The sequence below is a fragment of the Brassica oleracea genome, chromosome C4 (genome assembly GCF_000695525.1).
Source record: "Brassica oleracea var. oleracea cultivar TO1000 chromosome C4, BOL, whole genome shotgun sequence".
In the NCBI taxonomy this organism is placed as follows: domain Eukaryota; kingdom Viridiplantae; phylum Streptophyta; class Magnoliopsida; order Brassicales; family Brassicaceae; genus Brassica; species Brassica oleracea.
The window spans coordinates 9,614,380-9,629,103 of NC_027751.1; the positions used below are offsets into that span (position 1 = coordinate 9,614,380).

The window sequence follows — 14,724 nt, forward strand, 5'->3', positions numbered from 1 at the left end:
GAGTTGAACTCAAGACCTCCCGCTTACTAAACGGGTGCTCTAACCAACTGAGCTATGAAAGCCTTTGGAATCTTCGAGTGTCGGTAACCATAATAACCAGACAAGCAATGCAATGGACTTGTATCTAATAAACCTGTGCTATATAACTACTCTTATTTTGACGTTGTAATCGAAAAATGTTTTAAAGAATTGGCACCACTAACCAAACTCGGTGACCGGTTTGGTTTTCGCAGTGGGCATCAAGCATATGAGAATCAAAACTTAAATCGCTGCTTTTGAAGGTTTTTTTTTTAATGCATTGTGAGGTTTGAGAATCGAATCTGAAACTTCGTTCGCTGGTTTTAATTTCCTTCTGTGGGAACATATAAGTTGGATTCGAATTCTTTGTATACCATTTAAGTTGGTTGGTCACATGCGTAGACTTGTATATTTTCTGATTCTGCTTGTAGTTATTATTGTTTGGGTTCATTTTACTATTGTTGTGGTCTACCACAAGGGTTTGAACAATTATGTTAGGAACTTGCATCAAGATTAGTGAAGCTTTTCATTTTGCTGTGTATTTATATGCTATGATACGTTGTAAGTTCTTTGGTAACCCTTGGGCATCATGAGTTTAGAAGAATTTGTCACAGAAAAGACCACAACATGAATAATTCCTTTAAATTTTCTGTGGTTTTCCACCGTTATGCGAGAACAAAACAGTCAGTCTCTTTGAGTCTTTGGTTAGCAAGTTGTGTTTTGGCGAGAACAAAACGTTCAAAATTTGCAACGCCTACTACAACGCTGTTCAAATTGTGTGTTTTTGCTATTTTTAATCTCACTGGACTTTAAAACAAGAACCATTTTTGATGAGAGTGCGTGTTTATTTCCCCGGGTCGGGTCGGACTGAACCAGGAACCAGCGTTTTATTAAAAATTGAGCATGGGCTTATAAAGCAGCCCATAATAATCCAACTTTAAATGGGCCGGAGTTAATACGGTCCAGTATCACAAAAGCTAATACAATGGAGCGACCTTCATCAGTCAACATTTCTAACGAACATCGTCTCCTGCATTGCTATTCGCTTCCCAAATCATCGACGAGAAGATGAGGATCACGCAGATCTTATTATCTCTGCTAATAATTTCACTCTCTTCAATCTCCGATGTCTCCTCCGATCAGATCTTCCCAGCTCATCTAGGTACTTGACTTCTCTCAAAATCTCCCTATCAAATTTGATTATTCCATTGATTCTTGATCAATCTCTCTCTTAAAAGTGGGAACATTCAGCCGAAACAATCGTGAACCAAAGTACACCATCGAGTATCTCCCCGAAGATGCACCTTTCCACCCGGTAAATCAAATCTCCTTATCTTCACAGTTTCTTGACCTAGACAGTGTTTGATCTAATGTTATCTACATAGGGTGATAATCTGGAATCTATGGTGATGCTTGACAAGCAAGGACGCAGATTCTTATGTTTCTTACCAAAGGAGGAAGAATCTCCTACCGGATGGACCTCTACGCAGCAGAACATCAGCACTGTGTTGATGGAAACCGATAAACAGCTCAAGATCAAGACTCCTGACGAGCTGCTTCAGCCACTCAACGACCAATGCCTTCTCAGGGTGAGTCAAGGGCCTTTTGAGTTCATGTTTCTTTGACCGGGAACTGAACCGGTGTTTTTTTTGTTTTTTGGGGTGCAGCAAGAGGGTTGGTGGTCCTATGAGTTTTGTCATCTGGGGTCAGTAAGGCAGCTACACGTTGAGGATGTCAATAAGGTTTATATGCTTTTTCATCTTCTTGCCTTTTTGGTGGTTTCTTGATTATCTCTCTCTCTATGGTTTTTATGAATAACCTTTTGTGTGTCCTGTGACTGTAGATTGTGCAAGAGTTTTCCTTGGGTAAGTATGACCCAGAGGCAACTGCTGCTTTTAATCAAAATGTGTCTCATGCTTCTACTATGAAAGAGAGGTATATAAAGCTGTGGTTCTACTTTTGTTTTAGCCTTTATAGCCCAAGGTAGTGTATCTCAGAGGTTGTGTTTGTGTTTTTTTGAAGGTATCACTCTCATATATTCACCAATGGGACCACCTGTGATCTTACAGGAACGCCTCGAGAAGTCGAGGTATAGCCTAGTGTCTGCTGATTTTTGAGAATTAAGGATTTCATTTATTCATGAAAAGTTTCTCAATGCAGGTGAGGTTTGTTTGCGCAGAAACCAGGGCAATGGTCACTTCGATCACCGAGCTATCCACTTGCAAGTACGCTCTGACTGTTCAGTGTCCGACCTTGTGCAAGCATCCGTAAGTAATCTCGTTTGCTTGAAGTCTCATTTTCAATCGAGAGTTTCTTACTGCCACCTTATCGTAATGCAAACATATGTTTGATCTTGCATGCTAATTACCAAAGAGAAGTGCAAAAAACAACTTGAAACAATGTCCGAAATGGAGACATAAATTTAGTTGATATAGTAAACTTATGATGATCCCTTTGGTTTGTTAAACTTGTTGTTCTTGTGGGGGCATTGCAGGCTGTTTCAGCTAGAGAAACCAGTGTCACACACGATCCACTGCAATTTGATTCCGCAGGAAGAAGACACAACAAGAAACGAGGAGGAACGAGTAGTAGGCGAATCACCTAAGGTTGCTGATTCTTGAAAACCGCTTAAGTGAATCACAGGAGTAACAGTTAATACAGTAACTATATATAAGAGCTTAGTATATTATCCAGTGTTGGTGTGTTTACTCGATGAAGTGTTCATGCTTATAAACCTGTTTTGATGAATAATGAATGAGATGAATTTATTGCAAGTTTTACGTTATTCTTATACATCTTCTCATTCATTTTTGTTCAATCAAATCTTTTTTCTGTTTACCATCTACATCTGGTCATGAGAAAATTGTTTAAAGCAATACCAGAAACAGGCAAATATAAACTTTCCTGTAAATAGAAGTGTCATAGAAGGCTAAAAACCTTTTCAGGACCTTGTTTAATAGTTTCCAGAAGCTACCTTTGTCTTTCCCAAATAAGAAAAAATAGCAATTTCTATTGTAGAGGAAAAAATAGAGGTGGGTTGGAGTAGATTTTCTTCTATTATAGCATATAGAGGCAAATATAAAGATGAGTTAGAGATGCTCTAAGAATCGAATCACATTGAAAACTAATTGTTATCTAATAATACAAATAATTAGCTTTGACTTATTTGCTTTTAATAATTTCATAGTTATGTTTATATTGTACCAATTAGTTCCCATCATTGAATCAATTATGGAATGACATAACACTCCTCCAGATTATACGTGTCCCACCAGTCTACTATGTATTATCAATCATATATATTCATATGACCAAGGTCTTGACTACTCTGATTTACTATACTAATAAGTTCTTTTTTTTTTGTCATGTGACTTTCATTATAAGTTCAAAACTCAACGAGAGAACACAACAAGTTCAAAAAAATATTTGATAAAAGTTATTAATGAAATAGTAAAAGAGGACACAACATAAACGAAGCTGATACAAGTAAAGGGGAACAAACTATACCATTATAGACAAAATGCTTATCAAAGGGATTAAGTTACGTCTGGTCATGAGAAATTCTTCACAGCTTCCGTCCCAAGTTTCTTCTCCTCAAACTCTTTAACCGTGTTAACTAGCTTCTTCATCTTGTCGTCATACACATAAGGAAGCTTCTTATAAAATGTCACATTGTCCTTGGCCGAAACAGGCAGCATCTCTCTGCAAAGCTCCTCGTGCACTGTTATAGTGTTGTGGTAATGGTAATAACGGATCTTCCTCTCCGTCTTGTGTAGCGTTTTGCCTACTACGTTTTCAGACATGTGAACTCCTGTCGCAAACGCGTTCTTGGCTTGGATCGCGTATTTCCTGTCGCGTCTTATGTTCGTTCTCGATTCCCTAAATAACATCTTCTCAAATCCCCATTGCCTGATAACAACGACACACCAAACAAGATCACAACCCTAATCAAAGTGAAAGCTAAGGGGGACTCAAAGAAGCAGTACCTGGGATAATCTTGAGTTGAGTCGTTTAAGCAAAGAACATTAGACATTGGGTTCTGCTCAATCGTGAACTGAGTGTAACGCGAGAACTCGTTGAGAACAGCTTCAAGCGTGTTCCCATCAGGCAAGTAAATGTACTCATCGACATCAAAGAAGAAGGTCCATCTCGCAGCGTGACGATACCGATGCAAGCAATCATTAACGATCAAGAACTGGTTATAGTAGTAACCATCGTACTCAGACTGATCCCTAATGTCCTGAAGCGTGACCCTCCCGGCTCGAATCCACGGCTCGAGAACCTCCCTGACCTCCGGCGAAACACCGCCGGCGTCGTGGAAAACGAAATGCGATCTGTCTCCGAAGAACCAGGCGTGGTAAGCCATCCACTCCCTCATGCGCGACGAGCTCACGTTCCCGTAGAGCGACGAGCCGCAGTAGAGGTAGTCGTAGGGATACGGCGGCGAGAATCTGGACTCGTTGTAAGATCCGGCGGACTCTTCCAGGGTCGTGAATCTCTCGAAGAGCTTGGGGGATTCGTTGTAGTAGGCGTTGAGCATGAGCTTGCCTCCGGAGTTGTCGGAGTTGGGGTTTGAGGGGAATGTGCAGTTGACGACGACGACGGTGTAGACGCGGCCGTATCCCCAGTCCGGGAGAATCTTAACCGCTTTGGCTCGGAGAGAGGTTCCGTTGGTGGATAGCCACTCGCACTTGAACCACGGCTTCCCGAAGACGTGGATCGGCTTCGAGGCGAGGCCGACGACGGCGAACGTCGTCGGTCCGCCGCGGTAAGCTCCCATGAGGACGAACAGCGCCGCCGCGTTTCCGAACGGTTTGAAAACGCGTTTGTTCGGATCTGACGGGGTTGAATCGACAGAAACTACCGGCGTGGCGGCGAGAGAGGTGGTGAAGTTCTCAGGCGAGGAGGAGGAGGAGAGTATGGTGGTGGTGGTGAGGGAGCTGGGAGAGGCGGCGGAGCAGGGACGGGCGGTGGAGATGAGGCTGTGGTAGTAAGGAGGAAGGTTCCAGATGATCATGACGAGGGAGAGAGCTAGCAATGTAGCGACTAACGGCTTCTTCTCGAGGAATTTCACGGTGGTGGTGGTCACCGGCGGTAATATTTCTTTCCGCATTGTTTTGGCGGCGACGGTGAGACTAAAACGCGCCGTTTTGGTTTAGAGATAAATTTAATTAAAATATTAGTGTGACGACAAGCGTCAGAGAGAAGTGACTATAGTAGCTTTGCCGACACGGCGTTTTTGATTGTAGAGGGACTCGTGGCTGTCTAATGAGTTAAATTGTCTAGTGTTGTGGTGTGGAGGTTGTTGTTATAAATGCCCTTGGATCGATAGTTATTTACGAAAACGACACCGCACCTAATCGTAAAGTTGGATCGTCTCCAGTGCTGGCTCCCAGTTGATCGCCTTGTGGGACCCTTGATTTGTGCCAGGTTGGCGTAACGGTGCTAACTCTGATGATTTGTTTTTTTTTTATAAGTTTACCAGTGGGAATGAAAAGTTACTAAAAGAGTAACAAAGAAAAAGTTAAAAGAGTTTTTGAGAAGAAAAAAAGTGAAAAAGAAATGGGGTAGATTTTGTTAAAGAATTAGTTAATTTGCAGTCAAAAGATAAAAAGAAAAAAAAGTTTGCAAATTCTTTTCAATAGATTCCGCCTGACTAATTAACTGAAAAATGTATAGCATACTCAAATCTCAAGATGGAATGGTGTTGTTGATGACTGATAGTTCTAAAACAAATAAAATTAAAATTAAATTTATATAAACGATCTGAGTTTATATAAAGTGTTTATCCGTTTTACTAATGATGCTGTAAATTTATAATCCAAATTTACATCTGAAAACTTGAAACGAGAAAACAAATTTCACAGAAATTTTTTGAAAAACCTATAGCACAGGACCAGTTCATTTAAAAGTATTCTACTACTTTCATTTCATAGAGTTAATTTTTTAAAATATTTTCATATATATTAAGAAAATACAATACATCACTATAATAAATGTATTGTTTTATGTGATTTCAAAAAATTTAACCAATAATAATTCTTTAAGATCAATTAACTGTTTTGAAATTTACAACTATTTCATAAAAACACAAAAACTCTCTGCTTGTAAAAAAAAGTTATCTTAATGGAATGGAAGGAATATTTACAAGAGAGAGGTATTGATAACTGACAATAGTTCAATGTGACAAATTCAAAAATCTAACTCTAATAAATATATCATGAAGTTCGTGAGCAATAATAGCAATCACCTTGTTTGTTGTCGAAATATTACATTGAAGGTCCAGTCCCACGGTCACATCCATGTTTAAGCTACTAGATCCAAGTCTGAATGAAGCTATATTTAAGTTTTCGTTGATAGTTTTTTTTACTAGACTTTGTTTTTGTTAATAATTTTGAGCAGAATTTATTATAATACCATTTCTATTGTATTCTTTTATTTTTATTTATCTTTTCCTCCAAAATAAAAAAACTCTAAAACATATTTTTTAAGTTAGTTCACGAAATAATTGAGTAGGTTAAGATAGATGTCACAATTTGAACCAAAAACGTTTTTTTAGTGATTAGTCTGTTAGTTTCTATGTGTATAAAATATAAAAAATGTTTTTAAATATGAAATAAGTAGTAATTAATTTTTGTCTAAAAACAAAAGTGATTTGAAAAATAATGTCATGCATAATAGCATTTGGAGTCAAATATAGAAATTTGTTAAAATGTTTTACAAAAAAAAGGTATAACTAATTCATGGTGGCTTGTGTCCTTCCATTACACTACATTATTAATCATGGCGCTTAGTTGTCTAACCAGTTAAAATGTATCATCTATAACTGTACATTGGTTGTTCAGCTTGTTATCTATTGTTGTATTCGTTTAATATTTGATTAGCCTATATCTACTGACTTGCTATTATTGAAAGTCTAAATTCGAGAGTCAATCAGTCATTAATCCTTGTTCTTTCGAAATTTTGCTCTACATATCAATTTGAGAAAGCTGCAAGTACCAGGATGGACACCAAAAGACCCATGTAGTAGATAGTTTAATGAAATTGTGAACTCTCTTAGCATCTTAAACCCGAAAAGAGTATTTGACGTATTTGATTAGACAACGAATCTCTTGTTACAGAAAAGATTGTAGGTCAAAAGTTGATGCCATGTTTAAACTCCAATATAACAAAAAGGGTTAAACATAACATTCGCCATAAGTACATTTCTTTTAATCTAGTGTTTAGATTCTCATGATCCCTGAATCGATTATAAACATGATGTTTTCGTCTAATTATGAAACTCCTGAGACTTAGGAGTGCACGGCAAATAGTTTATGTTTTAATATTAACAAGCATATGCAAATTTAATGCGAATATGATTGCATGTTTATTCCGTTTGATAATCATAGCTAAATACAGTTAAGACTTCACTTTTTTCTTCAAACGTAAACGTCAATAAAGGAGAGACCATGTGTCACATTGCAAAACTGAAGGATACCATGTACTCTTTTTATTGTTATTTTCTTTTTATTGTTATTTTCGCCATATTATTTTTATTTTGAGTTTATTTTTCTTGCTGTCAACGTTTTTTAGAATCTTTTCACAATCGTGTCGGTCGACGTTGTTACAATCAACTCCAACCACAAGTAATAGTCCTTTATACGAAACCTTCATTATGAGATTGGCCATCATAAGTTAGCATACTGAGATTGTCGTGTAAAACGCAATGTGTTTGTTTGATCATTCGTTGTGGAAACTTGTGACCGACAAAGTGAATCTTGTGGTAAAACTGTTTTAGCTTCCAAGGTAAATGCTCGTAAGACAAATAAAAATGGTAAAAATCTAACATGCTTACATCTTCTTCTTAAATTTGGCTCTGATAGGTGTTATGGAAAATTAGTAAACCACCGAATGATAATTTGTTTATCGCAAATCTGCAAGCTTTTGCCAATCTTTTTTTTGGGTAAAGTAACAATACATGTTCAATCATTTTACCTTCGATTAGTATAAAATTGCCATCTACAGGTTTAATAGAGAATTTTTTTTTTTTTGTTAAATGACTTTCTCATTATTTTCCACATACTTATTTAATGTTTGTGGCTATGTCCGTTATCCAGTGTTATCAAATCCAAGTTCATACATTTTTTGATCAGATTTTGATGATTCTGTATTCTATTTGTCAACTAATTATCTAAGTAAAAGCACTTTGCTATGCACTTTACTCAGCGTAAGCATTTTTAGGCTATGGGGCCCTTAATTTATAGTCACACTCTCACTCCCTTTGTTATTCTCTTATTTATTGTGAACAAAGCATATTCCATAGCCTATGACGACGGATCTAACTGACCACCAATCAATCACTCCAACATCACATTAGCCTGATAGCCACGAAAAACAATTATATACAAATCCAAATGCCGTTACCACCAATAAATGCAACGAACTATTAAAAAAAGCAAATCCTAGCCCATCTAAATTAGGCCCATCAAAACGTGGGCCCACATACACGCTCCCCCTCTGCGCTTTATATCAAAGCTGTGGAAGCACTCATCGAGAAACCTAACGGCTATATTCCCTTAAAGATTTCAAAATTTTCTAGCGAAGAAGAAAGAAACAAACATCTCTCTATGGCGGAAAGGAGGGTTGAGATCTCAGATCCAGAATCAGAGTTCTTCGCTTCGAAGCAAGAGACGGGACACGAGTGGGAGCTTTTCAAGGAGAACGTCAGGCCTCTCAAGAGAGGACGCAACGTTCGTCTCCTCAACCACGCTCTCAAATCTCACACCGACCACCAATTAAGGAAGACCCTCGTCGAGAAACGGAGGTAAAGCTTTCAACTTTCTTCACATCTATAGCTCTCTTTGGGGTTTCAATTCTAATTGTCTGCTTGATTCAGGAAGTTGATTGAGGAGATCGATGAGTACGCTGGCGATGACCCTCTCTTTCCCTGGATCCAGTGAGTTCTTGAAAAATTGTAACTTTATCGTGAATAGAGAGATTCTTAAACCAATCCGAGCTTTTGCTTCAGGTGTATAAAATGGGTACAAGAGGCGTTTCCACCAGGTGGAGAGTGCTCGGGACTGTTAGTGATATACGAGCAGTGCGTGAGAAAGTTCTGGCACTCCCAGCGTTACAAAGATGATCTCCGTTATCTCAAAGTTTGGTTGGAATATGTAAATGCTTTCTCTCTCTCTCTCTCTTTTAGCTCTCCTTCAATGATCTTTCTTTGTATTGAGGAGTATAGTACTAAATGAAAAGTGGTAATCTTTTTTTTTGAAAGGCTGAGCATTGTGCTGATGCGGAAGTGATTTACAAGTTTCTGGAGGTTAATGAGATTGGAAAGACACATGCTTTGTACTACATTGCTTACGCCTTGCACATGGAGTTTAAGTCTAAGGTGAAAACGGCTAATGAGATCTTCAATCTCGGAGTCTCTAGGTATAGTGTGATACATTTTGGTCCTCCTTATATTTCAGATTTTTGTGACATGGGTTGATTGAAAGAGTGTGGGGACTTTATGTGCAGAAACGCAAAGCCTGTGGAGAAGTTGAATGATGCTTACAAGAAGTTCATGGTGAGGACTATGACAAGGCCCAACACAGCTGATGAAGTAAGAGGTTTCTTCTGTTTGTAAGCTGCCTTATGTTTTTGTCTACTTGATGCTTAATGTTTCCACCTTACCAGCAGGAACCAAAGGAGAATAATGACATGCCGTCAAGAAGCTTTGGCACTGTATTGTCTAGGGTAGATAACAATAGTGAGTGTCACATTAACTTTTACCTTTGGACATCATTGAAACGTTTTGATAAGCTCTCTTACGTGACAATGTTTTGTCTAGATGCAGGAAGGCAGGCTTTAGGACCACAAGCCAAGAAACCAAAGCTGAATCAGTAAGTGATTCTTTAAGCATATACAAGCTTCAGCAAAACTCTTTTAACTTATTGTGCAAACTCAATATGATCTGTGCAGATCATCCAAGGTACCTTTATCTATCTACACAGACACTACATCGGGGAATCAACAACAAGAGTCAGACAAGTCAAGACCAGAGTATGGTTCTTGGCTCATGCTTGGAGGCAGAGCAGAGAGGAACAAAGAAAACAATGCTTTACCTGGAAAATGGAAAACATTCAAGGTTTTGACTCTGCTCTAATAATCTCCACAACAAAACTAAGTTACACTCTGATTACTTAGCTGCATTTTTATATATCCTCACAGGTTCCTCAGAAACCTATTGTGAGAACACCTGCAGCCACTGCTTCCTCCTTTGAGGTTTTTATAGACGAAGAAGAAGAATGTACAGAGTAAGTTAGACAAAATATGAATGTTTTCGAAGCAAGACACAGATGTTTTGTTACTGACTTTTTTTTATTATGAAATTGCAGAGAGGGAGGAGAGAAGAAGACTAAGAGCGAAACCAACTCATCATCATCAAACGCTCTGCCGCTTAACGATGGCCGTGAGATTAAGAAGTAAGCATTAACTCCTCTTCTTGATTCATTCACCAAAACAATCAAACTAACAATGTTTACTTTTTTTTCAAAAAAACTGTAGAGAAACAGAGCTGCTTAGACAGAACCCTCTAAGACATTTCCCACCCAACAGCTTCTTACGATGATAATGTTCATCTCTACCAACAAGCATAACAGACACGATCTTCTGAGTTTGAGCTTTGAGCTTTTGTCTATAAAGCTCCTTGTATTTTTTTTTCATGTTTGGATTTGTTTTTGTGATGTACTGATATTTTTATGTACTATGATGAGCTTTATCATGTTTCTTTAAACTTATGAGTTCTTTAATTGATTCCAGTTCGTTACTTAACATCTCCTCCTTGAAAGTTTATGTGCTATTCACTGTATGTTTGTTTTAAATTAAGGAATCACTATAGTCAACGTTATTTAAAGTTTCACTGTAATAGATGCGTAATGGGTACAAATTACAAAAGAATAATTTGATTGGGCACTGCTCTCAGAAAAAAACAACAACTCAATGCTAGAAGAAAAAACGAGTTGGCCTTAAGCAGATGGGAGGGGGCGTAATCAAAGCATTAATAGTCATTTTAAGAAATGATTAAGAACCAATGATGCGATTTAGGAGATAGACTTTGAGTGGTAAACAAGGGAAAATGAGAAGAAGAGAAAACCTCTTGGGGAATTTTATTTGGAGTTAGTGGTAGGGGCATCATTTCATTTCATTGTCTACCCTTTAGAGCTTTTAAGGGGTTCCTCTATACTTAACTAGCATATAACCACTCGATAGAGATTTTAATAAAATAAAAATGCAATTTTTTTATGAGTTAGATTAATCTTGGAAAAATCTTTCATGAGTATAAAAATATTGTGAATTTCATTTTTGAATATTGTAACTCTACCTTTTAGGGCTTATAAGGGGTTTCTCTATGCCAATACTTTTTATATTTGCTACTTAACTAACATATACCACTCAATAGAGATTTCATATTTTAATAAACAAAAGGCAAATTATATGAGTTAGGTTAATCTTGATGAATTATTTCATGTGTATGAAAATATTGTAAATCTCAACTGAGGCTTACGTATATGACATGAATATTTATGATTAGATCAATAATAATTGAATCTTGGCCGTAGAAAAGAAGGTGATGATGATAGTGATGTGTCAAAGAAATCAGGAAATAGCCCCAATCAAAGCAAGTAATCCCCTAACTGGAGTAAATAATTAAAGATTACCCATCTACTTGATTATATGCCCTTAATTCAACAAATCAACATGAACCTTAAGCATGTGTTAAGGGCCGAGATTAAATAAAGAAGAAATTAAGGGTCAATATATCTACAGTTACCAAATTAAAAATAATATTATAGATTTTTATACATAAAAAGTCATTAGTATCTCCACAAAACAAATCCTTCTCCTCCTTCATAAGCACTCTCTCCCCGCCGCAAACGCCGTGACGGGGATGTTCTCGCCATAACGCCGTTGAATCTAAGCCCGTTTCTACACGTGCCATAACCAAAACGGGATTTAAGTAATAACATCCCGTTTCGATGGCTCTGGAACCGTTGGGGCGGGGAGTGAACGTCTTTGACGGTGACGGTAACGTTAACGGCGGTGGGGAGAATAATAATACTACCACTACCCCGCCTAACGAAGGCGGAGATGACGGCGTCAAGACGGCGAGGCTGCCACGCTGGACGAGACAGGAGATCCTGGTGCTGATCCAAGGGAAGAGAGTGGCGGAGAACAGAGTCCGGCGAGGGAGAGCGGCGGGTATGGCGCTCGGGTCGGGTCAAATGGAGCCCAAGTGGGCGTCGGTGTCGTCGTACTGCAGGCGTCACGGCGTGAACCGAGGGCCGGTTCAGTGCCGGAAAAGGTGGAGCAATCTCGCCGGAGATTACAAGAAGATCAAGGAGTGGGAGTCTCAGGTTAAGGAGGAGGCGGGGTCGTATTGGGTGATGAGGAACGATGTTCGCCGTGAGAGGAAGCTTCCTGGTTTTTTCGATAAAGAGGTTTACGATATTGTAGACGGCGGCGTTGTTCCTCCGGCGAATCCGGTTCTTGCGCTTGGCTTGGCTCCGGCGTCGACGTCGGCTGAGGAGCCGGCGAGGAGTGTGGAGAAGTTGAGTTCCGCTTCGGCGCCTAAGTCACTTATAGGTAAAACTGAGATCAAACTCAAAACTTTACATGTTCATTATCGTGAAGTCTCAATTTAATAAAGTTCATTTTTTTTTTTAATAAAGATGTTATAGACAAGGAGAAACAAGCAGCTTGTGAAGCAGCAGATCAAGGTTTGTGTTTTGTCTTTTTTTATATTCTAGCAAAAATTAGATTGCTCGTGTCAATTAGTGCTTTGCAAAGAACACCGTATAAATGTTTATCTCTCTGTGTTTCTCATTTCCATGCTTGCTCTGATCTATTACATAGTCTTAAACCTTGATCTACACGCTCTTATCCTAAACAAGTGCAAGAGCTCTAAAGTTTCTTTTGACTACGTACTTATGTAGGAGAATGGTTTCATATTGTAAAATAAATTAGCTGTGATCTTGCTTGCTCTGGTCTATTTCTTTTGACTACGTACTTATATTAAGTTATTAACTATGATCTTTTTTGTTTATGTTGAAGGCTCTACATTATTTTGTTTTTTCACGTAAAAGTTTGTCTTTTGTTATTGAAGGTGGAATGAAAGAGAAACATCCAGAAGCAGCAAACCCGGAAGCTGCATCGACATCTCAAGAAGAGAGAAAGCGTAAACGAACATCCAGTGGTGATGAAGAAGGAGAAGCAACAAAGAGCAGGCAGGACCAGTTGATAGAGATTCTAGAAAGAAACGGGCAGTTATTGGCGGCACAGCTTGAAGTTCAGAATACCAACTTAAAGCTAGACAGAGAGCAAAGAAAAGATCATGGTGATAACTTAGTCGCTGTTCTCAACAAGCTCGCAGATGCTGTGGCAAAAATCGCAGATAAGTTATAGATATAGTAATACATTATATATATGTACATTTCGTCGAATATTGGTTCAACTTTACTTCTCATTATTATTCTTCTCTCTTTTTTTTTTTGTTTCTTATTTACCACCATTGTTGATTGAATATCGATGTGATGCCACCACAAGAGGCTCTATAGCAAATCTTATATCAACATGGAGAGTTATATAGTTTTAGACATCAGTTTTGTCTTCATTTTACCCTTTTCACTGATTCAGACATCTTTAAAAAAAAACTAATAAGAGATGGAGATTTATACTGTTTTAGGACATCAAATGTCTTTGTTCTGCCCTTTAGACGCTAATTCAGGCATGTTATATAAACATGGCGATTCATACAATTGTAGGACATCATCTGACTTTGTTTTACCTAGAGCTGGGATGGATCTAAAAAACCGAACGAAACCGATCCAAAGTATAGTATAAAACTGGACCAAGATTAGTCAAATACACCAACAGATCTGGAAATATTAAAAACATCAGAATAACTAAAGAAAATGTGTGAAATAGCCAAAAATACTCAAAACATCGGAACTTTAAATATCTGCTAGTTCTTCGTCCAAATATCTAGACCGAACTATTTCCATATTAGTTTTAATATTTGGTCATATAATATTTAAATTTATATGTTATATTATCTTTATTTGTGAATTTTGAGAATTTAAGATATATTGGATTTTAATTTTTTATATTATTTAAATGTATTTTCTAAAATATGAAAGAAATCTACAAGGCTGTTGCAGGCTGGAAATCAGGGATGGCAAAACGGTTGATGGAAGCTTGATGGATCGACCAAAGATATGATCGGATGGGCGATATGATGGAATGCAAGTTATGATCCTGAAAACAAATGCAAAAACAAATGAGATATGATTTCTAATATGATAAAACAAGATAAATAAAGATAGATAGGATGGAATTAGGCTGCTAGTCGTGTGACACTCTCAGCCTAATCAGTTGATGATTGAAGTGGATTGAGATGGTGCTTTGCTTGCTGGATGTGTATCACTCTCAAGCTTGGCAAACGAATTGGAATGGAAGGATGGGGGATTGAGGACGCCACAAGACTCTATGGAAAGGAGCCTTGATAAGTCAAGGTGCTTTGGAGTTGCTTCACACAAGCTCAAAAGACTTAGAACAATAGTTTTAAGAAAATTAGAAAACTGAATAATTCTTTACTTTCAAAATGGGGTGGTTTACAATGAAACAAAGACTAGAGCTTTATAGGCTCGACCAAGGACTCTCTAACAGTCATAAAAT

At 37.9% G+C, this 14,724-nt stretch overlaps 4 protein-coding genes across 5 annotated transcripts; 3 read left to right on the forward strand and 1 right to left on the reverse strand.

Moving 5' to 3' along the window:
• The first annotated feature begins 1,019 nt into the window (after positions 1 to 1,019).
• On the forward strand, positions 1,020 to 2,798 carry LOC106339422 (protein OS-9 homolog). 2 transcript variants are annotated; one of them, XM_013778225.1, is made up of 8 exons: positions 1,020 to 1,180; positions 1,257 to 1,333; positions 1,404 to 1,607; positions 1,686 to 1,760; positions 1,862 to 1,953; positions 2,041 to 2,107; positions 2,179 to 2,285; positions 2,513 to 2,798. In XM_013778225.1, exons 1-8 carry the CDS (start codon positions 1,087 to 1,089, stop codon positions 2,637 to 2,639), a joined length of 843 nt encoding a protein of 280 aa, XP_013633679.1. In that variant the 5' UTR covers positions 1,020 to 1,086; the 3' UTR covers positions 2,640 to 2,798. The 2 variants fall into 2 exon arrangements, with proteins under 2 accessions (XP_013633679.1, XP_013633680.1); XM_013778226.1 differs by having other exon boundaries at positions 1,440 to 1,607.
• Positions 2,799 to 3,410: 612 nt separating this feature from the next.
• Positions 3,411 to 5,298, reverse strand: LOC106336867. Its single transcript, XM_013775831.1, has 2 exons — positions 4,005 to 5,298; positions 3,411 to 3,927 (listed from the first exon to the last, which is right to left on the reverse strand). Exons 1-2 carry the CDS (start codon positions 5,129 to 5,131, stop codon positions 3,570 to 3,572), a joined length of 1,485 nt encoding a protein of 494 aa, XP_013631285.1. The 5' UTR covers positions 5,132 to 5,298; the 3' UTR covers positions 3,411 to 3,569.
• Positions 5,299 to 8,562: 3,264 nt separating this feature from the next.
• Positions 8,563 to 10,823, forward strand: LOC106340002 (mitotic spindle checkpoint protein BUBR1-like). Its single transcript, XM_013778865.1, has 11 exons — positions 8,563 to 8,824; positions 8,897 to 8,956; positions 9,029 to 9,173; positions 9,281 to 9,438; positions 9,526 to 9,610; positions 9,688 to 9,757; positions 9,839 to 9,890; positions 9,970 to 10,135; positions 10,219 to 10,304; positions 10,386 to 10,472; positions 10,555 to 10,823. Exons 1-11 carry the CDS (start codon positions 8,628 to 8,630, stop codon positions 10,616 to 10,618), a joined length of 1,170 nt encoding a protein of 389 aa, XP_013634319.1. The 5' UTR covers positions 8,563 to 8,627; the 3' UTR covers positions 10,619 to 10,823.
• Positions 10,824 to 11,862: 1,039 nt separating this feature from the next.
• LOC106339392 lies at positions 11,863 to 13,648 on the forward strand. The gene is made up of 3 exons (XM_013778189.1): positions 11,863 to 12,633; positions 12,720 to 12,767; positions 13,154 to 13,648. The coding sequence occupies exons 1-3, from the start codon at positions 12,027 to 12,029 to the stop codon at positions 13,450 to 13,452; spliced, it is 954 nt and encodes a 317-aa protein (XP_013633643.1). The 5' UTR covers positions 11,863 to 12,026; the 3' UTR covers positions 13,453 to 13,648.
• Positions 13,649 to 14,724: the final 1,076 nt, after the last annotated feature.